The 25,937-nt window shown below is 39.6% G+C and overlaps 1 protein-coding gene across 1 annotated transcript in view; it reads left to right on the forward strand.

Annotated features, from left to right (window-relative positions):
- The window catches only part of LOC109914917 (ecotropic viral integration site 5 ortholog-like), a 136,176-nt gene that overhangs the window by 23,804 nt on the left and 86,435 nt on the right, over positions 1–25,937 (forward strand). Inside the window, exons 6-7 of the mRNA XM_020514527.2 lie at positions 9,553–9,660; positions 12,426–12,535. Of these exons, the coding sequence (XP_020370116.2) occupies positions 9,553–9,660; positions 12,426–12,535 (218 nt within the window). The remainder of the gene's footprint in view (positions 1–9,552; positions 9,661–12,425; positions 12,536–25,937) is intronic.

Consider the following 25,937-nt stretch of genomic DNA (forward strand, 5'->3'; position numbering starts at 1 on the left):
TTTTTGCCATGCCATTTGTAAAAAGTGATGGGGCAATGTGATCTCTATGTCAAGATCTGCCTTGTTACACTTTTTATCTGCCTATACCACACACCTTAACCTCGACAATGTCACTCAGACCCTTATATATATATATTTGAAAGTGACTCGGAAGAAATTTCATTAATTACCCTGTGCAGCTAGATTAAAAATATGTCCTTATTTTCTTTTATGCGTTTGGTAAAAAGAATTTTGTTCCATGTTGAAGTTGGTATTATCATTTGATTTTGAAGTACTCTGTTTTGCGTATTATGTTTGACAAAATTGTCAGAAGTTGAGGGTCATCACATGCAATTGTACTTTTTGGATGGTATTTGATAGTACAAAGAATGCAGGTGGTTAGTTATATACGATTACAGTGGGAAGAGAGAATGGATATTCCTGATTTTTATTAAGAAGTCTCTGTAAACCACATTCACTGACTCCCCCTTATCAAATATACTAGTTACATCTTTGAAAGTCCAGTAGGTTTATCAAGCATAGTTTTCCTTTCATATATCCGTAATACAATGATGTGCTGTGTATATGCGAATGGCAAACAAGACTTACAATTTGTGAATGTTCAACCTGGGAGAGATTAAAAATGCAAACAGTGAAGGTAGGAAGAACACTAAAGAATCAGAGCTGAATTTTTTTAATGATCTGGAAGCCCACTGTCCAATCAGTGGATTAACAGCTCAGCAATTCCAAAACAGAGGCTGCAACACCGTGAAGCAGCATCCATGAAGGGCAGGTAGACTGTGAGGAAATGACCAGGCCCCAGAAATTGAGGGTATGGGAGAGGAGGTGGCGTGCCTTGGCATATCGGAAGCACCTGAATGCAGAGGGGTCATTGTGGTGCCATGGAGCACTATTAAGGAGGGCCCCATCCTCTGTTCCACACCACTTAAATGGGCTAGGATAAAAAAAAGTCAGCAGTCTGAATGAGAGAGAGATCAGGTGAAAGAAATGGGAAGAATTTGATCTGAAAACAGACATGTTGGCATTGAAGATAACCAGGTGTAGAGCTGGATGAACACAGCAGGCCAAGCAGCATCAGAGGAGCAGGAAAGCTGACATTTCGGGTCGAAACCCTTCTTCAGAAATGTTGGTATTGAATGTTGGATTGTGATGTTAAAATCGCTTCAGTTTGGAGATTATAGCACTGATTTATGTGTCACAGTGATAGAAAGACTAACTTAAGCATAGCTAATTCTCTTGAGTATGACCATTGATTTTTTTAATACTCTTCTTTAATCCAAAAAGAACTGTCAGTCTGTTAAAACATCTACTGGTTGTTAGAATCCTGTGGAAGCAATGTTAGTTTGACTACCGCAGATCACAATTTATAAGTTGATCTTTGAAGCTTTGAAAAATCCTCCCAGGAACAGGGTCGACTTAAAACACAGTATAAAATGTGAACTGCTGGTGTTGATTCAAGGGGATCCATCTCTGCTCATCAGTCACATGTGCATGTCTACCTGAGTGGCCGTGTCATAAATTCTCTTGCATCTTCTTCGTAACATAGCCTTATTGCTTGCATGATCACAAACGCTGACTGAGAAGGCAAGTTTAACCCTCAACATATATCTCTGAACTGAAAAGACTTGAGGCCAACTCCTAATTCAAGTAAATCCCTAACATGAACTAATGAGCTGGAAAATGAGAGGTCAGTGTTTACACGGAGTATATGTCTAAACTTGCATTTTGGGTGTGAATAAATGGGGTCATCTTATATGCCAAGTTGACTTGTAAACTATGATCTATGGCACTAATTCTTTGCTGTGGGCTAAGTGAAACAAGGATGAATTAATTTAGTAAAATCTTTGCAGTCTGTTAATGCTGTGACTGCTGGGGATGCAGCATTTGAAATCTTGAAGTATACCAGTTCAAAGTATTCCATTCATTTGAGATAATGACATCTTTAGTTTCCCACTGTTAAGGCTGTTACTTTTTATTTTTATAAATCCCATTCTAAAGTGATTTTAAGGCATTGAAGATATGGTGGCTGTTCTTTAGAGGCTATATTTATCTGGCTTTAATTGTAGTTAAAACATAACATTGAATAAAGCGCATTGTTAGAATCAGGTTTGGGCTAAGTGATTATCCTGCACACAGTCTTAGTGAGACAGTAAACAAATTTGTCCTGTGCCATGATCTAAATGATTTTAGCACGCAATGCAGGGAATGAAATGCTGCTGACTGACTGTCCAAGAAGAAGCCTAGCACAATGCATGGCTGTTATGCGCCTCTTAAGGACAGCCCAACATCTTAAAGCGCATCTGCACTTGTGTTGGAGAACTTGTTGCAGACTGTCTGCTGGAGGAGAAATATGGGCAAGAGGGGAGTTCACAAGTTTTCTAACACAATCCTGGTGTCGTTAGTGATGAAGGTGTAAAGGATAAATGATGCCAGATCCTTGAAGGAGCCCAAAAGTTCCTCGAGGCAAGCCTTGAGAAAAGAAAGGGAACAGTCAACCAAAGCAACCAATTTCTGGAGAATGGCTCTAAAGATCTGGCTGCACTACCAGAAAAATTACAATAAATTAATACCTACAATTAAAGTCAGTGTCATCTTTACCTGACATTCTCCATGTACATCTCCACCAATCAATGCAACACACCCCATCACTAACTCCTCAGTTGTCAAAACTCATGCCTAATATTCAGATAATCTACTTCATTCTTGCAAAGTATCAATGCTGCCATCTTTCGCAACTTCCACATACCTTGAACTATCACCCAAACACATTGCAAACTACTGACGTTCTTCCTGAACTTGCAGGTCAGAGTGGCCATTAACTGCAAGGAGCAACAGAGATTCATTGAGAACAAGCACACCATAACAGCTGAATTCTCTGAACAGTGTTCCATATTGTTGGGCCTCCTGTTACTGAGGTCATTGCATCTGGCATCACCTGCCCTTCTGAAATTCTATCTGACCCTCATCATACCATGAGTACAAACTGCAAGTCTGTGATCATGGACACTTACTTTCCATCCCACTTCATTTTCCTCTTTCCAGCGTCTCCCCCCTACCCCCTTTGCATTTCTGGGGCCTTTCCACTGGTTGGAGTCATACCTGGCACAAGAAGGTTATGTTTGTTGATGGTCAATCATCTCGGCTCCAGGACATCACTGCAGGAGCTTCTCAGGGTAGTGTCCTAAGCCCAATCATCTTAACTGCATCATTACAAAGAACAAAGAAAATTACAGCACAGGAACAGGCCCTTCAGCCCTCCTAGCCTGTGCCAATCCAGATCCTCTATCTAAACCTGTCGCCTGTTTTCCAAGGATCTGTATCCCTCTGCTCCCTGCACATTCATGTATCTGTTTAGATACATGTTAAATGACGCTATTGTGCCCGCCTCTACCATCTCCGCTGGCAATGCGTTCCAGGCACCCACCACCCTCTGCGTAAAGAACTTTCCACGCATATCTCCCTTAAACTTTTCCCCTCTCACCTTGAAATTGAGACCCCCACTCTGGGAAAAAGCTTCTTGACCTTATCTTTTTCATTTGGTCAAAATTGAGGACATTCGCTGATGACTGTACAATATTCAGCACCACTTGCCACTCCTGAGATATTGAGTAGGACTTGCCAGAATGTAGCAAGACCTGAACAATGTCCAGGCTTGGCTGGTAAGTGTCACATAACTTTTGCGCCACACAAGTCTAGGCAATGACAATATCCAAACGAGAGAATTTAACCATCCCATAATGTTCGATGGTATTGCATCTTTAACTCCCCTATTATCAACATCCTGACGGCTATCGTTGACCATAGCTGAATTGGGCCAGCTATATAAACACTGTTGTAATGAGCAGGTCAGAGGCCTGTGAATTCTGTGGCACGTAACTCGCCTTCTGTCTCCCCAGTGTCAGTCCACCATTAGAAGGCACAACTCAAGAGTCTGCTGGAATACCACCCGTTTGCCTGGATAGGTGCAGCCCCAATAATATTTTATAAGCTCAACTCTACCTCGGGCAAAGCTCCCCGCTAATTGGCAACTCAGCAACCACTTTCAAAATTCACTCTCTGTGCCACCAGCATACAGTGTTAACAATGTGCACCATCTTCACGTTGCACTAGAGTAACTCACCAAGTCTTACCTAGCATCTCTACCACCTAGAAGGACAAAGGCAACAAATGCATGGGAACACTACTATCTGCAAGTTCCCCTCCAGGTCACACACTGTCCTGACTTGGGCTATATTGTTGTTTCTTCACTGGGCCAAAATTTTGGAACTTTCTGTCAGTATTATGTCTGTCCCGACACCTTAAGGTCTGCAGTGGTTCAGTAAGGCAGCTTACCACTACCTTCTTCAGGTCTGTTAACAGTAGGCAATGAATGCTTGTCTAGCCATTGGTGCTCAGATCCCAGAAATGAGACCTCAAAGGAAGACTTTGAAGGGGTGTCATGTAGCACAGCACTGGTGTGCACGCAATAAAAGATGCCAGAGCTTCGGCGAGCTTGTCACAAAGCCTATTGGCACATCAGGCAGTATGAGAGGGTCTTGCTCTAATTTGACATGAGTTTCATGCAGTGTTCAGAGCCCAACTTTTGCAATTAGAAGTGGTGACTAATTTCATGAAATGACTTGCAGATCCATCTATGATGCAGTGTTCAGTGGTCAGTATCTTGGTTTTCATTGCAGCACTGGCAGCTGCCACTCTGTCTGAGTGCTGTCTGGACACTGAGGCGGAGGTCATGTGGTTACCAACATTCGCTGGAATCTTTCTTTAAGTTGCACAAACCACTGAGGTCCATGCACAGCAGCAGTTTCTGGAAGAGGAAAACATTCTTCGATATGCTGTGCATTTAGTGGATTATTGGTGGATACTAGTGCTCAAAAGAAAATGCAGGTTCTCACAACCGTCTATAATCTGTCCCCCAAAAGAATAATTGGATTGCCGAGGTATAATCCAGATAAGCATGAGTGGCTTTGTAGAACATAATCCTCTTGGTCTTTTCTCAAGATGGTGGCCATAGTCCTATGGCTGCCACTCTATCAATGCCCTTATTGCTACCTCTCTGTAAACTGTCTAAATTATTGTTGCCTATGTAATAGATGCTGGCTGAAGCCACGCTCATGGGCCCAGAATTGTTTATGGTCGGCCTGCAAGGTCATTTGTTACCACCACCAACCATGCCTTCCACCATTCATGCTGCAGCTAACTGAATTGTATTGCATATCAGCACTAGGATCAGAAAAAGCTTTGATTAAACAGGCATAAAGGGAATGCACCAGGGTGGATGGTTCAATTTTGAATGCGTTATTGGAATTGTTATTGGATAAAATTGTTGTTTGTTGATGTTTTATTTTAGGATTTTGTTGAGCAAGATGCTGAGATGGTACATAGCAGATGTATTGAAAGGTGTGAAATTGTGGAGAAACAATAGGGAGCTTACAATTAGGAGCAAGTGTAGGACATTGAGCAATTTTCTCCGGCTCTGCCATTCCATAAGATCAAGTCTGACCAACTTTTAAATTCCATACTCCTTACATTAAACATCATTCCATTTGGTGCCTTCATGTGTCTGTTCTTCTCCAGTCAATGAGAAGATAGTGCGTGAGAGGTGCATTACTATGTAGAGACTCTCTCACTTCATGCATTGAAAGGCAATAAACTGTGAGATGTTGTTAATATACCTGCTCCCACCAGAAGAATTTGCTATCATAGAAATTTAGAGTGAAGGTAACCCTGACAGCCATTGACAGTGTCGTCCTCTCCCTGTTATGAGGCTGAAGGTCGGGCTGTAGGGAATGAGACGCCACTGCTCACCCTGTTGAAATGGGAGATGAGGTGCTACCTCAGCTCTTATTACTACCCACCAAGAGTTTGGAGAGAACACTTCTCCCAAATCCAGCTCTGAGTTCTCCTAATAAGAGCTGTTACCTCTCACTCTCCATGCTGTTTTCCCTCTCTGCTTCATTTCCAAATTATTCTTCATCCAAGCATGACAGGATCTATCGCCTTCATTTCTGAAAAAGATGTTTTCCTGGTAGGCAAACTAAATTTCTCCTATTTATCAAGATCCAGCACCAGTCCGTTGAAATTTCGAAATGTTCACAACACTCTTCAATAATATTGAATTCAATACTTCCACTGACTCTGCACTGGCAAAAGTGAGTCAAATGCACCTCACTTGGAAACCCTTTAAATTACACCAGGGGAGGGTTCCTTTAATGGAAATAAACACGTTCACCTTGGAGTGTTTAAGAAAGGGCGTTTACTGGACCTGCACAGTCCAAAGTGGCAGTTTGCTCACTAAATCACCATTAAAGGTTGATTAACATCACAATCTTTCTACTCGCCATATTCTTTACTTATTAATACATTATTTGCGTTATTGCTCTATCAGTCGGGGCATTTTGTTGACGGTGTGTCAAAAGCTCTCCAGCTCCCAATTTCTTACTATGGGGCTTCCAGATTGTGGACAAGCACTCTGTCAGCATCTTCAAAGTAAACATTTTTATCACCTTAAGTTGAGCATCTGAGGGAGATGTGTTGTTTGCATAGACTTTTTTGCTAGTAGATAGTAATTAAAATATGTCTGTAACAGTTCTTGGGCTAACCCCTTTAACCAGAAAATATCAATCTCACTGAATCTTGATTGGTCATTTCATTATGGTAGGGTTGCATATAACTACAAATTACCATTATTGGGAATCAGTCTATATGATTTAACTTTATTTGTTGAAAACTCTTAGTTTGTTGCATTTGCATGCATATGAGGTGTAGATCCCTGATGGCTACATTACCACAGATCAAACCTAGGATCGTCCAGATTATGATCCCTTTCTACTCTGGGTCGTGCGTGTGCTACTCTTGGATAAAGGATCTGGACAACTTTATTTGAAATGTGATTGTGTTCTGTAAACATAATAAACATAGTCTTTAGCATGATTGCAAACCAATTGTTTGATACAATAGTTACATAATTGGAAGCTTGAAAGAATAGAAATGGGTCAGTAAGCAATGGTTTTTGTGGATAAACTTGGGGAATGTAATTCCTGGTGATGAAGCATTGCAGAAAAAGAGGCTCTTGTCCTTGGAGAAAGGTTTGATTTGAAAAAAACTGCAACTGGATATTTATATCCAAATGTCTATATTTGACCTAATTTTCCAGACAATCTCTCCTTCTGTGAGTCTGAATCATAAATGCAAAGACCACAAATCATTCCCTTATTGGCTTCTTTCCACGTTTCTGAATTGCAACCAGAAATAAATCGATGCTATATCCTATTTATAGTATTATTAAAGCGTACGTAAAGCTCACTTCCTGTGATGACAGCTGTCTGGAAAATCTAATACATTTTTGTGTATAGGGAGGTATAATAATGTAATTGTATTCATTCAAGTGGCTCAATTTATGAAAGGCTTAAATAATTTTAGGAGGTAAAGAGATAAATTGAATAATGGAATGAAAAAAGACAATAACAGAAATGCAGAGATAGTAAGAACTGCCGATGCTGGAGTCAGAGATAAGAGTGTGGAGCTGGAGGAACACTGCAGACCAGGCAGCATCAGAGGAGCAGGAAAGCTGACGTTTCGGCTCGGGACCCTTCTTCAGAAATGGGGGAGGGGGAAGGTAGCTCAGAAATAAATGGAGAGAGGAGGGGTGGGGCTGGGGGAAGGTCGATGGGATGGTGATATGTCAGTGCAGGTAGGCAGTGGTGGGGATTGGTCAGTGAGGTGGGAGGAGCGGATTGGTGGGAGAGAAGACGGACAGGTTGTCAGGTCAAGGAGGTGAGAATGAGAGGGACCACACATTAGTCCACATATTAGTTACATTTCCTATTTTTCCTTACCATTTCTTTGAGTTATGGCAGAAAAATTACATTATTAATCTTTGTTTGTCTCGCTGATAAATTATAGCGTAATTGATTGTGTTAGTGCTAGTAATGGTCATTTATGTTTGTTTAGGACATTGAATGCCAACTGTGAATGAAATACTGCTCTTGAGGGAATTTGTGCTGCTCTAGTATATGTTACAGTATGACTTCCAGGAGATATCATGGTAGATTTAACTTTAATGACTTTTGATATTATTGTTGCTATAGGAAACGAGGTATCTGTGATTAGTTTACAAATGATTGGACTAGCAATCCTTTCCCTGATATCTGTTGAACACACAGGGGCGATTATTCCTGACCAATTATTTAGCAGATGTGTGGATTATGAATTTATTTTAAATACTTTGTATGATCGAGTATAGCTTTGATGAGAGAAAATTCATCTCTCAATTAAATCGGCAGGGTTCAAACCTCATTCATTGTAAAACTATAGATCAATAGGCCTTGGAGATTCAGTTAGGTCTTTTACACCTACAGTTTTGAGTTAATTAAAGCATCTTGATATGTTTGGGAGATAAATGAGCTGAAATCTTAACAAGAATTGTATATCCCAGTTAAAAATTAGAATATCAACTCCTTGCCCCCTGCATGCCCAGTCATGTCTTCCTATCTGAAAGAAATTTGAGGTTTATGTATAAGCTTTTATTTCGTTACATCACATTTTTCTGTGATTTAAATTAACTGCTTTGAAAAGGACGTCAATCATTCATTGCTGGTTTGCTTATTTGGGGATTTGAAGATTTACAACCAGTTACTAATCTATAGAGGTGACCAGGATGTGCTTCAGCAGAATTGTTTGGCATTTCTTGAATGGGTGGGTAAGCATGATTATTCTCTTTGGGCTTCATTGCTATTTGTCTGTCTCCTCTTCCCTTGCTATCCCAATTCACTGTCACCACTTTCATAAGCAGAAATCTGTTTATCAATGCTCTGAGCCCTCTGGCAGCTCACCTCTGGATTGTAAATCATTACAATCGCTTAATTCACACTGCTGAAGATGAAAATCAGCACCAGAGTGTCTGAACTAGTGACCTGTGAGGGGCTAATGTGATTTGGCAGAAATGGGTTGTCTAATACTGGACAATGAATTTGGCTTAGCGAACAAGGTTCAAGGTACAAGTGGCAGCACATTATTGCTAAGAATTGTCAAAACTTGAAAAGTCCTAGAATTTAGGTGCACTGGTAGAGTCAAGATCAGATTCAACTCTATGTTGTGACGGTGGAATAATCCGTCAGAGCTGACTCTTTGGCTCAATTATGAGGAATTATAAAAAAAAACCAAAGTTCTGAGAAACTCAATAGGTCTGGCAACATCTGTGGAGAGATAAACAAAGTTAACTTCTTGAGTCCAATGATTCTTCTCAAGAACCAAATTAAAAATCTTGAGTATATATCTATTAAAGTGTACAATTTCCTCTAAGATTAGATTTGACTCTTGGTGCTAAAAGAACAAATTTTACATTGTGTATGAGTAAAATGAATTGGTTGAAAAAGAGAGATTTACAATGACTGTTTAGGAAAATAACAGTAAAATATATCATTCATTGATAGACATGTTTCCAAATAGAAATGTGTGCATAATTGGATACTACATAATATTTTGTGTCTGTATGAGTGCAGAATTGACCATACATGATTAACAATAGAACTCTGGCATATGTTTTTATTTCAGATGATACGAAGAATTTATAAAGGAATTCCCCTACAGCTGCGGGGTCAGATTTGGTCACTGCTATTAGATTTAGAAAAATTGAAGTCTGAGAATGAAGGAAAATATGAGGTAAATTATTTAGGAAACGATTTTTGTGTTAAGTACTTGACTAAAAATCAGCAAGGTGTCTAGAGCTTTTTATTGCTTTCAGTGTCTTTTGAATACCAGACTTTGATGACAGGACCAGGACTACACGGTCAGGATTATATCCAAGATATTGGTTCAAACAATAATACAAGCATGAAAGAATATATAGTTCAATTACTGAAATGCACAAAGACCTTTCATACCATTTTCACAAGAATAATAGTTGAAATAATATTAATACGCATTGTGAAGAACCCACAAGCTCTCATTTAGTGCATCTCCAATGATACATTTTATGATGGGGAACCATTTAATTAGGCACAAGAACTTGTGGCACAGCAGGAAACATCCATACCCTTGAGCCAGAAGCTTTGCGATACTATGGTGCACCTTGTAAATGTTTTATGATGCTGCCATTGTGTAGCAGGGTTATAAGAAGTGAGTGAACATTTTAAATAGTAAATAGGATGCAAATGAAGTGGGATATTTTGTTATGGATTCTGTGAATCTTATTAAATGTTATTAGAGCTGTGCTGACTGAGGCAAATAGGGAGTATTCTGTCAGATTACTGACTTTTGTCTAGTGGATGGTGCACCTGAGAACATAAGACATAGGAGTAAGTAATTTGATTCCTTGAATATGCCCTGCATTCAGAAAGATCATGTCTGTCTGATCGTACCCTCAGCTCAAACTTCCAAAATGTTCTCAATAACTCTTGACTTTTTCATAGATCAAAAATCTATGCTAACTCTGTTTTTAAATATATTCAGTGACCCAGTCTCCATTTGGTGTCTCAGATACAAAATTCCAAAGAGAAGAAATTTCTTTTTATCTCCATCTTAAATAGGAAAACCTTTATTCTGAAATTGCCCTTGTTTCGAGGTACCTTGACAAGGATTAATATCTTTTCAGCATTTACTGTGGCAAACTTCCTCAAAATCTAAGTTGCTGGAAAAGCTCAGCAGGTCTGGCAGCATCTGTGAAGTTAAAAACAGCTAACATTTCGGTCCAGTGTCCCTGAGGAAGATGCTGCCAGACCTGCTGAGCTTTTCCAGCAACTTTGTTTTTGTTCCTGATTTACAGCATCCGCAGTTCTTTCAGCTTTCCTCAAAATCTACATGTTTCAATGAGTATAGGCCCAATTTGCTCAGTCTTTCTTCACAAAACAATCCCGTCATTCCAGGAATCAACTTAATGAATCTTCTCTGAATTTTCCTCCAATGCAATTATGTTCCTCCCTAAAAAATGGAGACTGAAACTATACAAGGTGTTCTATACGTGGTCTTAGCAGTGTTCTCTACAGTTCTAGCAAGACTCACCTTGAGAAAAAGCCATCATTCTACTTGCCTTTCTATTTGTTTGCTAACTTTTTGTAATTCGTATGTGAAGACACCCAGATCCTTCTGCCCACAACATTCTCCAGTCTGTTGGCGTTCAAATAAGGTTTTGTTTTTCTATTCTTCGTACCAAAGTAGACAACCTCGCAGTATCCCGTATGATACTATACTTAACCTATCTATAAGCCTTTGGACAGTCTGTGTGAAATTACTTTTGAGCTATAGGAAGTGAGTTGCCCACCACAGATTTTGTAGCTCTGACCTACCCTTGCAGCCACATTCTTTAATATGGCTGGTTTAGTTAAATTTTTTGCTCCATGATAAACCACGGGATGTTGATGGTAGGGTTTAGTAAGAGTGGTGCTTTTCGATGTCAAGGGGAGATAGTTATATTCTGTTTTATTGGAGGTGGTCATGTAAGTGACTTATACAGCATGAATGTTACTCATGATTTATCAGATCAAACCTTAACGTAGTCCAAGTCCAGCTGCATGTGAGTGTGAACTGCTTTAGTATCTGAAGATTTGCAATGAATCTAAATATTATGCCATCATCAGCAAACATCCTCATCTCTGACCTCCTGATTGAAGGAGGTTCATTGGTGAAGATTGTTGAACAAGAGAACTACTGTGAGTAACTCCTGCAACGGTGTCCTAGGATTGAAATGTCTGACTTTTAAGAAGCACAAGCATCTTTCTGTGTGGAAAAATTTTCCCTTGATTTTCATTAACCTCAGTTTTACTTAAACTCCTTGATGCTTTGGTATCGAGGCAATCACTCTCATTTCACCTTTTGGCCATGTTTGAATGAAATGTAGAGTGAGATCTGAATGATCCTTGCAGAACCCATACTTAGTATTGCTGAGAGATAACAAGAACTGCAGATGCTAGAGTCAGAGATAACACAGTGTGGAGCTGGAGGAACACAGCAGGCCAGGCAGCATCAGAGGAACAGGAAAGTTGACATTTCAGGTCGGGACCCTTCTCCGTTGCTGAGCTCTTTGCTGAGTAAGTGCTTTTTTTAAGCATTGTGGATGACATCTTGCATTACTTTGACGATTGAAATATAGTCATAACTATTATATGTCCACTAATAAATCCAATAGGACCAACTTCTTGAGAAAGGGAGGTACAAATGTGGAGCTAATTAACTACAAGGTGTAGTTGATGCAAATAGCACAATGTATTTAAGAGGAACCTAGCTAAGCAAATGAGAGATTAAGGATTAGAAGGATATGTTAATGAGGTTTAATCAAGAAGGTGAGGATGGAGCTTGTATGAGCACAAACTGTAACATAAAACTGTTGGGCCAAAATTGTAGGTACTTTTTATAACTTGTGACGCTTTCACACAATTAAATGTGTATTATTCAACTGTAATAGAGAGTTTTGAAATTATATTTTTTTACAGAAAATGAAATTACAAGCACAAAGTGTTTCAGCTGATATTAAACAAATAGACCTTGATGTAAATCGCACTTTTAGAAACCATATCATGTTTCGGGATCGATATGGAGTGAAGTAAGTGATTCAATTTTTTGGCGTAATGATATAGTATGTAGAAACTTTTGCAGCCTTGCCTTCCTGCCTCCATTCAATGGTTGTTGTCCCTGACTCTCCTGTTAAGAGCTAAAGACATGCACATGACACATCAGAGAAGAATAGGCATGGTAGCAATGTCATTAGATGCTAGTATTTGAACCCAGGACTTCTAATTCGTGGCATAACTTGTGGAAATATTTTCTGGGAAATTAGTTTGAAACACTTGGTTGTGTTTTGCTATTTCAGCAATATTGTTAACACCTGCAAGAATTTTCCTATCAATATGGAAAACATTCATAATTATTCTAAATATAGTTCTAAAGGCATAATTTGTATGAAATACAAATATTGTTCACACCTGATAACACCTTAACATATAATAAATGCTATCATTAGCATAGCAATGTCTATTTTATGGTGACTCAGAGAGACCAGCCTACTGTCAATGCTGACAGCTGAAGCACACCAGAAGGCGCTGACTGAAAACAGGAGGACATGGTAAGTTTAACTAAATTAAAGCGTAGAATCATAGAAAATTTACAGAACAGCAAAAGGCCTTTTTAGCCCATCATGTTTATGCCATTTGCAGAAGTAGTGTTCCTACCAGTCCTGATGAAGGGTCCTGACCCGAAACATTGACATTGCTGCTCCTCTGATGCCGCCTGACCTGCTGTGCTCCTCCAGCACCACACTGCATTGACTGTATCTCCTACCATATCCAACTTGCCAGCCTATGGTCCATAGTCCTGTAGGCTATGGTGTTTGATGTCCATGCCAAGATACCCTTTTAAATGAGTTGAAGATTTCTATGTCCACTATCGTTTCAGGCAGTGTGTTCTAGACCCTTCCCATCCTACTAATCTTTCTACCAGTTACTTTAAATTTGAGTCCCTAGTCATTGCTGAGGTAAATTGGCCCTTCCCATCCACTTAACCAAGGCCCCTCAATTTTGTCCATTTCAATCAAATCTCCCCCAACTTCTGCTTCAAAGAGAACAATCTCAGTCAATTCAGTCTTTCCTCAAAACTACCTTTCTCCTCAGTTGTGACAACATCCTTCTATATTTCCCCAGTAGCATAATTATGTCATTTCTGTTGTGAGGGGGCAAGAATTGCACGCAGTTGTCAAGTTGTAGCCTAACTAATGATTTATACAGTTCTAGTGTAACCTCCCTATTCCTATTTTGGATACTCTTGACTAATGAAGATAAGGATTCCGTGTGACTTCTTTACTACCTTTATCAACCTGACCTGGTACCTTCAGGGCACTGTGGACGTTGACTCCAAAGCCCTGACTTTCTCTACCCTTCAATATTCTCCTTTTATTTGCATATTACTTTGCATTGTTTGACTCCCCAAATGCACAACTTCACACTTCTCCAGGTTGAATTCCATTTGCCATTTTTCTGCCCATATGACCAGTACATTGAAATCTTCCTGCAGCATACAGCTATCCTCCTCGCTAACCACACAGCCAATTTTTAGTGTCACCTGCAAACTTCTGGATCACATTCCTTATATTTAAGTGCAAATCATGAATATGTACCACAAAAAGCAGGGAAACCTAATACTGAATCCCGCAGAACCCCACTGGAAACAGCCTTGCAGTTATAAAAATACCAATCAGCAATTAACCTTTGTTTTCCTGCTACAAAGCCAATTCTGTATCCCGCTTGTTTTATTCCACTGGGTCCCGTGAGCTTTTATTTGGTTTAACTAAATTAATCAAGGACAATCAGCAATCAATCGTTGACTAATTTGTGCTTTTCTAAGTGACAGTTAATTCTTTCTTTTATAATTGATTCTGTTAATTTGTCCACTATTGAAGTTAAACTAACTGGCCTGTAATATTCAGTCTACCCCTTACTCCCTTTTAAAACAGACACTAGCAGCACTCTGGCACCATAGTTTTATCCACTGAGGATTGAAAAATGAGTCAGCCCTTTTGCTATTTCCTGTCTGACTTATTTTAATACCTGGGATACTTTTCATCTTGCTTTGGTGACTTTATATAGTTTCAAGGTTATAGAAAAAAAAATCTACTTTCAATGGTGCTAATCCCAGTATTACTTCTTCACTTCCTATGTTTATCACATCTGATACTTCACACTCCTTTTTCTTAGCTACAATAACTACATTCTGCGTCTGCCCCCCCACGCCCCACCAACAACTTTTGTGAAGACAGATGCAAATTATTCATTAAGAACCATTACAACATTTTCCACCTCTATACATAAGATGGCTTTTATGAGCCATAGTCTTTCCTTTGTTATCCTCTTACTCTTCATAAGTTGAAAAAATATCTTTGGCAAACAAATTCAAGGTAAATCCAATCATCTTCCATGTTGTTTCATTGTTTTGCTTATTTCCTCTTGGATTTTACCCCTGTTCAGCTCCTTGAGTCTGGAACGTTCAGGAGTGCTCTTCTCTGATCTCGCAAGGAGTTCTTGGATCTTTCCAGCCCAGACCTTGACTTTTCAACTTGGCACTGCTATCAGCTGTGAACAACTTTACCCACCATTGACTTTATGTCAAAGACTGTTAATTTGTGCCACCAACACCCTAATGTGTCCTGTTCGATTTCCGATATTGCCCGCTGGCCTTAACATCAGTCTTGTTTTTGAGAGTGATCTGAATTATTATGAATTGAGACCTTGGAGTTAAAATGGCCTGAGCTACATGCAGAGATCCCTGTGGGGCTTTCCCATCCCCAGCCATTACAAATATGCTTCCAGTTAAAATTAAAGCCAACCTGTTTTCAGTTGGAAAACAGGCAGTTTGCCCTAACTGGAGTAAGTGAAAAAGGAGGTCAGTTGCACCCGTAGAATGTGAGCTTATTGTTAGCTGGTTAGGATCATGAACAACTGAAAATGTTGAAGATCACATTTTTAACAGCATCAGCCAATGTCTGTATCATCTGATCAATGCAATATCTGTCCCAAGGCCTTTCACAGGAGCATTAAAATCAAAAAAACAACTGAGGGACAGATAAAGAATTATTTGGTCAGATTACTGAAAGCTTGGTCAAAAAGGTACCTTTTAAGGACTACCGTAACAGTAAAAAATAAGGTGCAGGGAAGGAATTCTAGAGCTTAGGGACTAAACAACTGAAATCATGGCCACCAGCGGTAGAGCAGTCAAAATCCAGAATACTGAAGAGGCCAGAATTCGTTAAGCACAGATATCATGGAGAATTGTGGTATTCATGTAAGACTGTTTGATCTCCAGTGAAAGAAAACTGGAAGTAAAAGAACTTTTATATATGAGATAATGCCATACATGATATTATTCTGAATCTCCAACATTTTATTGTTCCTTACCAATTTTTGTACATTCTTTGATTTCTACTTCTAGAAATCCTAAAAACAATTATTGTAACTATATTTGTGTCTTAGCCTAAAATACAACCAACAGAATTCAATTTTAAGCTAGAAATTCCTCCCAGCAATTTTTACAGTCAGATGGTTTTTAGCTTTTTTAAAAAAATATTCAGCATGTCAGTTTCAAACCTTGCAGCCTTACAACACTAAGCCTGTATAATTCTAATTGAGCACACCTACATCATAGAGTATAGCAATATAACATAATGCACCATTAAAACCCAATCAAATAATGCAATATTAATAAATGATGTAGATGAGAATGTGGGAGGGATAAGTTGGTTTGCAGATGACACAAAGATTGGCTGGGTGGTTGACAGTGAGGAGGAAGCTATTAGATTACAAGAGGATGTAAACAGATTAATCAGATGGACAGATCAATGATATGTGGAATGCAACCCTGATAAATGTGAGGTGATGCACTTTGGAAGAAGGAACAAGACAAGGGAGTACTCAATGAATGGAAAGAAACTAGGAAGCTCAGAGGAACAGAAGGATCTTGGGGTGCTTGTTCACAGGTTCCTGAAGGTGGCAGGACAGGTTAAAGGTAGTTAAGAAAGCATATGAGATGCTTGCCTTTTTCAGTTGTGGTGTAGGTTATAAAAACAGGAGGTTCATGCTGGAGGTGAACTTTGGTTAGCCCACAGCTGGAGTACTGTCTGCAGTTCTGTCACTAGACTATAGGAAGGATATGATTGCACTGGAGTTTGAGTTTGATTTATTGTTGTCTCACAAGTGTTGTCGAAAAGTATTGTTTTGAGTACTGTACAGGTAGATGGTAACATACAAAGTGCATCAGGGTAGCAGAACAGAGTGTGGAATACAGTGTTACAGCCGCACAGAAGGTGCAGAGAGAAATCAAAATTAACATTTGAGAGGTCCATTCAAACGTCTGATAGCAGCGGTGAAGAAGCTATTTTTGAATACACACATGAACTGATTCAAGCTTTTATATTTTCTGCTCGACGGAAGAGGGTGGAAGAGAATATAACCAGGGTGGGAGGGGTTTTTGATTATGTTGATTGCTTTCCCAAGGTAGCTGGAAGGATAGATGGAGTCAGTGGATGGACCGGGCAGTGTTCATGACTCTATAGTTTCTTCTGATCTTGGGAACAGCAGTTGCCAGACCAGGCTGTGATGCATCCAGAAGGGATGCTTTCTATGGTGCATCTTAAAATTGGCAAGAGTCTTTATGGACGTGCAAAATTTCCTTAGCATCCTGAGGAAGTAGAGACATTGTTGTGCTTTCTTGCCTATTGTGTCAATGTGGGTGGACCAGGACAGATTGTTGGTGATTATCACTCCCAGGAACTTGACGCTCTTGACCATCTCCATGTCAGCACCATTGATGCAAACAGGTGGGTGCCCTCCGCTCTGTTTCCTAAAGTTAATGACCAGTTCCTTTGTTCTGCTGATATTGATGGAGAGATTCGTGTCTTTACAACATGTCGCTATGTACTCAATCACTTTCCTATATTCTGTCTCATCGTTGTTTTGAGATCCGACCTACGGCGGTGGTCAGCAAACTTGTAAATGGAATTGGGACAGAATTTGGCCACACAGTCATGAGTATACAAGGAGTATAGTAGGGGGACTGAGTATGCAGCCTTACAGGCCAAAAGTGTTGAAGATTATAGTGGAGGAGGTGTTGTTACCTATTCTTAAAAGGAGTGCAATGGAGATTCTCAGGATATCGTCTGGGTCGGAGAATTTCAGCTATTAAGAGACGCTGGATAAGTTCAGGTTGTTTTCTTTGGATCAGAAAATGTTGAGGTGGGGGAGGGCCTGATAGAGGTGTATAAGCTTATGAGGGGCATAGACAGGGTAAATAGAAAACAGCTATTTGTTCAAGGGTCAATAACAAGAGGGTATAATTTTAAAGTGAAGTGCCGAACTTGTAGAGGGGGTTTAAAGAAACATTTTCTAACCAGAGGGTATTGGCAGTCTGGATGCATTGTCTCGGAGGGTAGTTGAGGCAGGAAACCTTCACAACCTTTAACAAGAATTTGGAAGAGCACATGAAGTATCATAACATTCAAGGCTATGGGCCCAGTGCAGGAAATTGGGACTAGTGTACGTAGTAGCCTATTTTTGTCAGTGCAGACTTGATTCATCAAAAGGCCTCTTCTTTACTGTATGATTCTATGATTGACTGAACAAGCTAATCTTAAAAAAAGTTATGAACTTGAAGCCTCCTCAAAAAGCAGTGAGGCATAAACCTGGTAACTACAAGCTGGTTAGTCATATGTTAGTGGTGGGAATGCTATGAAAGATCATTCTCAAGGACAAGATTAATTCTGACTTAGAGAGGAATGGGTTAAAATGGAACAGGAGCCCAGATTTGTTTAAAAACTAGTAATGTCTAAATAACCCTATTGAGGAAGCAGTGGAATTGGTTGATAAAAGAATTGCAGTAGATGGTGTATACATGGCCTTTTGAAGGTATTTGAGAAACTACCATGTAATAGACATGCCTGTAGTCAGAAAGGAGAAGCATGTGATGTTTGAAGGGATGCGTCTAACTTAACTATGTACTTGGGAAGGAAGCAAAGAGACGTAGTGAGTAGAGAGATAGTAGGACCTGCCGATGCTGGAGAATCTGAGATAACAAGGTGTAGAGCTGGATGATCACAGCAGGCCAAGCAGCATCAGAGGAGCAGGAAGGGTCTAGGCCCAAAACGTCAGCTTTCCTGCTCCTCTGATGCTGCTTGGCCTGCTATGTTCATCCAGCTCTACACTTTGTTATCTCAGACGGAGTAAGTAGATTTTTTGTTCTGTCAAGAGCGAAGTATGCAGTGGAAATGACATGGTCAGTGTTAGGCCTAATGCTTTTCTCTTGTATGCAGATGTCCTAGTCTAGAAGACAGGGAAAACAATTTTGAACTTTGTGAATCATATAAAATTCAGCAACAAGTATATTAAGCAGGATAGTAGCAGGTTTCAATATGCCTTATACTGCTGAAATCAGCAGACCTATAGCAGATGAGAGTTAGTGTTGATACATGTAAAGTGATGTATTTCCTGGAGAGTCTGTATAATCTCGATTGAAGGATTTTCAACATAGATGTGTGAATTCACAAACCTTTGAAGGTAGAAAGGTAAGTTGATAATACTTTTGTTTAAAAAAAATGAAATACTTGGATTTCTAAATAGGAACATTGAAAACAGCAACTCTTATGTTTACATTGTACTTGTGAGACATCTTAGGATATTTTACAAGAGTATCATGTAGGAAGATATTTTGGCAAATTATTAAATTCTTTGGCAAAGAGAGAGGGTTTTAAGGAGCATCCTAAAGAAGGAAAGAGAGGCAAAAGATTTTATGGAAGAAATTCCACAGTTTAGGACGTTGAAAATTGAGAGCACAGTCACCATTATTGAGCTATTAAAAGCATGGAGGCCTGAACATGATGAAGGTAGAACATGGAGGATTGTAGGGTTGTTGAATGTTACAGAGTTTGAGAATGACAAGTACACTTTATAGATATCTGCTATGCTTTAGTTGGACTTCATGCGCCATTCTGGACACTGCACCTTCAGGAGGACATCAAATCTCTGAAGATGATACAAATACGGTATTTCCATGGTGAAACCAAGGATGATAAACTTAAGTAATATAAAGAGATTGAATAAACCTATTCATATCTTTTCATAGTATGCAATGATAGCATTTGTGCTATGTCCCAAAATGCTCTTGTGAAGGTGGTTGTGAGCTGCCTTCTTGCTGCAGTCAGTCTGGCGCAGGTACTTCTATGTACCGTTAAGAAAGGAGTTCCAGAATTTTTATCCGGTGCCACTGAGTGAAAGATGTATTTGGTTCCAAGTAAGGATGGTGTGTAGCCGAGAGGGAGACATGAGGTGTTTCCGTGAATCTGCTGCACTTATCCTTGTTATTTACAGAGATCATTGGTTTGAAAGGTGCTGTTCAAGGACTCTTGGCAAGTTGCTGCAGTGCGTCTTGTATGCAGTGTGTACACTCTATGAGGAGGGAATGAATGTCTAAGTTGGTCGATGGGTTGCTGGTCAAACAGACTGCTTTGCCCTGGATGACAAGAAGTGTCTTGAGTTGTTGGATCCATACTCGTCCAAGCAAATGGAGTGCATTCAATCAAACTCCTAACATGTGCCTTGTAGATGATGAAGAGGATTTGAGGAAATAGGGAGTGAATTTTTAGCTGCAGAATATGCAGCCTCTGACCTGCTGATGTGGACACAGTATTTATATGGCTTTCCCATGTCAGTTATTTGCAGCTGTCCTAAATTTATGCTATATCTCTCCTTTGATTCTCCTGTTGTCTTTGATTGTGGAATACATATTTCTTAACAATAGTAGCTAACTCCATTCGGGATTCATTTTCCTTAGTGTTTCCAAAATTTAAAGAGAAAGACAATGGAATTTTAGCTATCAACAAATTTGACTAATTCATGACCTTCAGCATGCATGAAAGGTGAAGCACTTTTAATACTGTTTGGACAAATAAAAGAGTAATATTTAAAGGAAACGCGTTTTTCTATTTTTGGTTTGACCGTTTGGTTCCAGCATACTGGTTCAAATATGTGGTATGTTAAACAGTATCATTGAAAAGGATCTATAGCATAAGTAAAATCTTTCGATACTAATGACACCATATTTTCAGTCTTTTCAATGGATAATGTATCAAAGAGAGACTTGTGAAAATCTACAGTTGTTTAATTTAAAGCTGTCTTTTTGTGAGTGACATCATAATAAGTCCTACCAGATTCTGCATCATTGGACATGCAAAAAAATTAATATTAAAGATAGCTATTCATATTGTGCAGTGTGGGATGCTTTTCTTATGAGATTTTATTAGACCATTGAAGTTTCACTATAACTATTTTTCTTGATAACTACTGTACAGGCTTATAGCAAAATGGCAGTAGCCATGGTTGTAAGCAAAGGTGAAAAGAAAATGTTGAGATGAGATAAAATCAATATCATGAAAATGAAAAACAAAATGACTTTGATGTCACAGAACACAAGCAAATATTTATGAGAATGAAGAACTTTGTATATTTGATATTGTTGTATTGAAGAGTATATTTGGGTCTGGCTTTTAGGGTCCCAAACAACTTGATTATTATTGGGAGCTGGAGCAAAAAAAGTACACTTAAGACTAAATTCCCTTCAGCATTTTCTTGCTTGTTTTTCTTTGGTGCTCACATCCCATTTGATCCTTGTGACCTTTGCTCCTTAATGACTTTTCACACTGAAAAGGAATTGAACCCTGGCCTACCACTCTCCTTTAGTACTTCTGAACTGGCAAACAAGTTGATTTTGGAACTGACGGTCAAGACATGCAGTCATTGGCAGAGGAGAGTTGCAGCATAAGGTAGATTTTAGCCCTACCCATCCTGTCAAAATGGCAAGATTTTACCAGCCACCTGCAGATGAACTGAAGTATGGGGTGGGTGGGACCGGTGGTGGTTGGCAAAATGATGATGAGTTGGATTAAAGGGTCTGTTTCTGAGCTGTATGACTCTATGGCAGAAGACATTGGAAGTAAAGCCCATAACCTTCCAATGCAGCACAGTGTGTTTGAAGCAATGGGAACAGTCATGACTCAGACTGAGAGACCAAATAACCATTTTTGTAGCAATGCAATTTTACCAGTGATGTAAGGGAGAGTGTCCCTCTAGCTTCCTATTCAAGGTACTTTCTTCATAGTAGGCTTCAAGTCCCACAGAGAAAGCCCCCAGAACAATGCCTGCTCATGCGCTAATGCTGCAATCTCTGCAGCCTACCACCGTAGCCTCAGCATTTTAACTGAACCAACCCTTCAAGAGCACGTAACTTCTTCCTGCAGCCTCAGCAGAGGTCACCTCTAGCAGTGGTACTGCTATTCAGCTACTTGACCCTGTTGTGCCGTTCAAAGGATCATGAGGTTGTTGGCTTGCTCGCTGAGCTGGCTGGTTATCATACAAACGTTTCGTCACCATGCTAGATAACATCAGCGCGGCCTCCAATGAAGCGATGTTGTTCTACTCCACATGGAATTTGTATGATCCGGTCTGTTTAGTTGGGTTGTGTCATTTTTTGCATGGGTTTGTTTCTGGGGTCTCATTCCGGGGTCTCATTCCACGTGTTTGTTGAATTGTGTTGATATGTTGACATGTGGAATTAGACCCCAAATGCAAACCGATGCAAAAACCAACCGGAAACACAACCCAACTTAACAGACCAGATCATACAAATTCCAAGCGGAATAGGACAACATTGCTTTATCGGAGGCCGTACTGCTGATGTTACCTTGCATGGTGACGAAACATCTGTACGATAATCAGCCAGCTCAGCAAGCAAACCAACAACCTCATCCACAACCCGAGCAATAAATCTTCACAAGAACCTCAATAGGATCATGGCTGCTGATGCTCACCCTCTGATTAGGCTTGCATCTTGGAGATGCTGACATAATTAATTCCAGATTGTTATTGCATTCATATTGCACTGGGAATTTAAAGCCCGGTCCCCAAAACATTATCTTGGTCTCTGGTGATAATACCACTAGGCCGTCACTTCTCCTGTACTGCACACAGCCTCCGATTGAAACAAGATCAATTAACTTCCTTACCACTCTCGGATGGCCGTGGAACAGCTCCAGCAACCTATCCCACCACTTAACCTGCAGGTCACCAACAGTATCAAATTGAATGATTTTCTACCTGTCCTGCCAACTTCCCAGCTGAAGTTGAGAAGTTGATAAATGAGATCGTGGAGTTAAAATCAGAAATGCCAACTGTCATGATTTGTCAGTAAAAGGACGGCACATTGGTTAGCACGATGCCTCACAGCGCCAAGGACCTAGGTACCGTTGCAGCCTTGGGTGACTGTCTGTGTGGAGTTTGCAACTTCTCCCTGTGTCTGCGTGTGTTCCCTCCCACAGTCCAAAGATGTGCAGGTTAAGTAGATTGGCCATGGTAGGTGTAGGGTTATGGAGTAGGCCTGGGTGGGATGCTGTTCAGAGGGTCAGTGCAGACTCAATAGCCTCTCTCTGCACTATGAATCTAGAAAATTAAACCTATGTCACAAGTGGGCTACAAAGTCTCCTTGATTTCCTTGGGAAATAGATTTTCCAATATCAAATGTGAATTATGTCTTTTGGTGAGGAGACTTTTTTAGAACATATTTAACTTCAGGAGACATCACTTAAAATTGAAATTTTAGGGAAGATATTAAATCTTTCAGCATTTTATAAAGATCTCCGCATCTTTACACCAGGCTAGAATTCAAAGGAAAACAAACTGGTAGCTGCTGTGCCTCATTTTCCGGCTGCTTTGAATAGCTGCCTGGAGAACTGAATCAGAGCAGGTTGCTGACTCTGTTTCCCAACAGGAGACCAAAGGCCTTGTCACAAACATAGTTATTAAGAAGCAGATTATATGAGGAGAGAAATGTTTAGAGACGATCCTAATGGTTAGGTAGTTAGTCATCGCTATCAGTCGTGGACCGAAGAAAATCAGGGACATACAAGCAGTCACAATTGGAGTAACACAGGGCTGGAGGAGGGTATAGAAGTGGGCAGGGAGGCTGGACCACAACGTGACTTGAAAATAAGGATGAATTTTAAAACCAAGGTGTTGCCAGACTGGAAGGCGTTGTAGGTCGGTGAGCACAGTGATGAATGGAACTTGATGTGACTAAAGATATTGCCAAGTGTTTTGGATGAGATCAAGCTTTTGGGAGATTGACACATTATTATGCAGTATCACAAGTTACTGCTTAAGTTGCTTATGTTGAAATGACAACAAATTCCTGGAGGTAGACTTCTATGTTTTCTTAATCTACCACTTCTAGTATTTAAAGAATCTTGAATTGCAGCTACAATGTTTATGCAGCTGTGACCATAATGGACAAATGGAAGGAGAGAGTTAATAACTGAATTCCAATGAGCTTAAATGCTGATCTCAGAAACCATTCGGTATGTACTTCTATAATATCATTGGAATCTCATGGTTGAGTTACAGCTTTTGAACTAGCACCACAACATCCGTTGTTCTGTGTTGGTTAAAGATTCATGCAGTCTGACACAGATGTATTGCTGTTAACTGGATACAAAACTGGAGAGCTTTGCATAGTAATTATTTGCACAGTCTGTCGGAAAGGATTGACTCATAGAAGTGAAATAGATCACAGAAAATCATTCTAAATTTCTGTGCAAGTTATACATAAAGATGGAAATTGAGATTGATAACAGAATATAGTATATCTTTAGATCTCACTGTTGCTAACAGTAAAAACAAATGAAGATATGTTGATGGTTTTGGAAATTCTTGCACTGTAGGGAAAATAAGGAAGATGTTGGTGCTGACGTTATCTTTATGGGTCATGCCAAACACTTTGTTTCCTAGAAACAATTCAGTTGCTAGATCAAGATTACTTTTATTCTTTCTCAACAATTTTCCAGTACCGTATTTCAGTACAAATGGTGCAAGTGAAGCAGCAAACTCTTGAGATTATATCAAAGGTGAAACAATAGAAAAATGAAGGCAAAATTCTCTTTCTATCTTTTCTGAATTTGACATCTTTCTAAATTCCTCGTCAGCTCTTGATGTGCGATACACTTGCCTGCAAAAACCTTCAATTAGCAGGAAGTGAAAAATGCTTAGCTGCACCTCTTAAATGTTTTGCCATCCTTGGGCATTTTTCACACGGTAGAAACAGTCAGGCTGCTCAGCAGGAAGTGGTTACATGAGTCAACAGTCCCTCAAACCTAGAGATGAAGGAAAGGATAATAACCTCAGGAAATCTACCAAGATAATTCTGGCCATCATTTCATTGCAGCAGATAAATGGGCAAAGGTATGCAAGGTACAGTTACTTCCTTTGATCTTCTTATCAGCTTCTTGTGATATTGGATGACAACTTCTCAGAAACCACTTCTTTAACAGACCTTACATGCACATGATACAGCAGGTGACATTTTATTGCTGCCATTTCAAATTGGAACTATTTTCACATGATCATTGGGAAAGGAAATACAGCTAACTCTCATTTTGCATATTTGTTTACTAACCATAGTAAAAATATGGTGTAATCACGTGGTAGTCATGCATATGTGTGTTCTTCAAACTTTCAAAAGCTTAATACCTCCTGAACAAAGTGGTGTCCAATTGCAAGGAGGAACCAGAATTGTAGAAGGCCTCCAACTTTATCTGTGTAGCCATGCATAACTGTGATGAAAACTGACTGATTGGAGTCGGCGGAATGTGAAATGTGGTGAGGTGTTGCAATTATGAGAAGCCTTCCTTACGCAATACCTCAATGGCAGCAATCAAATAAAAAGAGTCTGTAAGCATGGTTTGGTTCCACAGAGACTATTTGAGGTAGTACCCAGCAATGGAAAAATATGTATTAGAGTTTGACAAGAAGTTCATCAAGGCCCATCTCGACTTCAGAAGCAAATCACTCCATCTTCAATGCATTGCAGAAATGGTGCAGCGAGTTACTTGCTAGGCTGTGATGAGTCGCCAATTAATTATTGCTTGTTAAATGGCTTATTGACAGCACAAATCATCTCATTAACATTCAGCATACCATCTTATCAAACTCAGCCCATGTTATAGGAGTTCTATGCATACCTCAATTACGAATTAATTGTAGTACTGAAGATTCAGATGAAAGATCTGATATTTAATTTGTTCGAACAACATACCACAATTGTAATTTCAACACAACATTGATACTATACCAGTGTTTACATGTTTCTGTTTCCCATACCAACAATCATTTGAGTGATATTTGGCTATTTATGCCAAATTAAATGCAGCATTTCTACTTTGATCCACTACCCATCTGGAACTGGAATAACTTCTCACACACAGAATTTGATGTCAACATCCATTCCATCATTAGTCTTCAATAGACTTGAACCCATTTAAAACCCAACCAGTACATTACTATCCTTTAGGGAAGAAAGTCTTATCTGGTCTAGCAAACATGTGACTCCAGACCTACAGCAGTGTGATTGACTTTCTCAATTGCTCA

Source organism: Rhincodon typus, chromosome 17 (assembly GCF_021869965.1).
Source record: "Rhincodon typus isolate 14 chromosome 17, sRhiTyp1.1, whole genome shotgun sequence".
NCBI lineage: Eukaryota > Metazoa > Chordata > Chondrichthyes > Orectolobiformes > Rhincodontidae > Rhincodon > Rhincodon typus.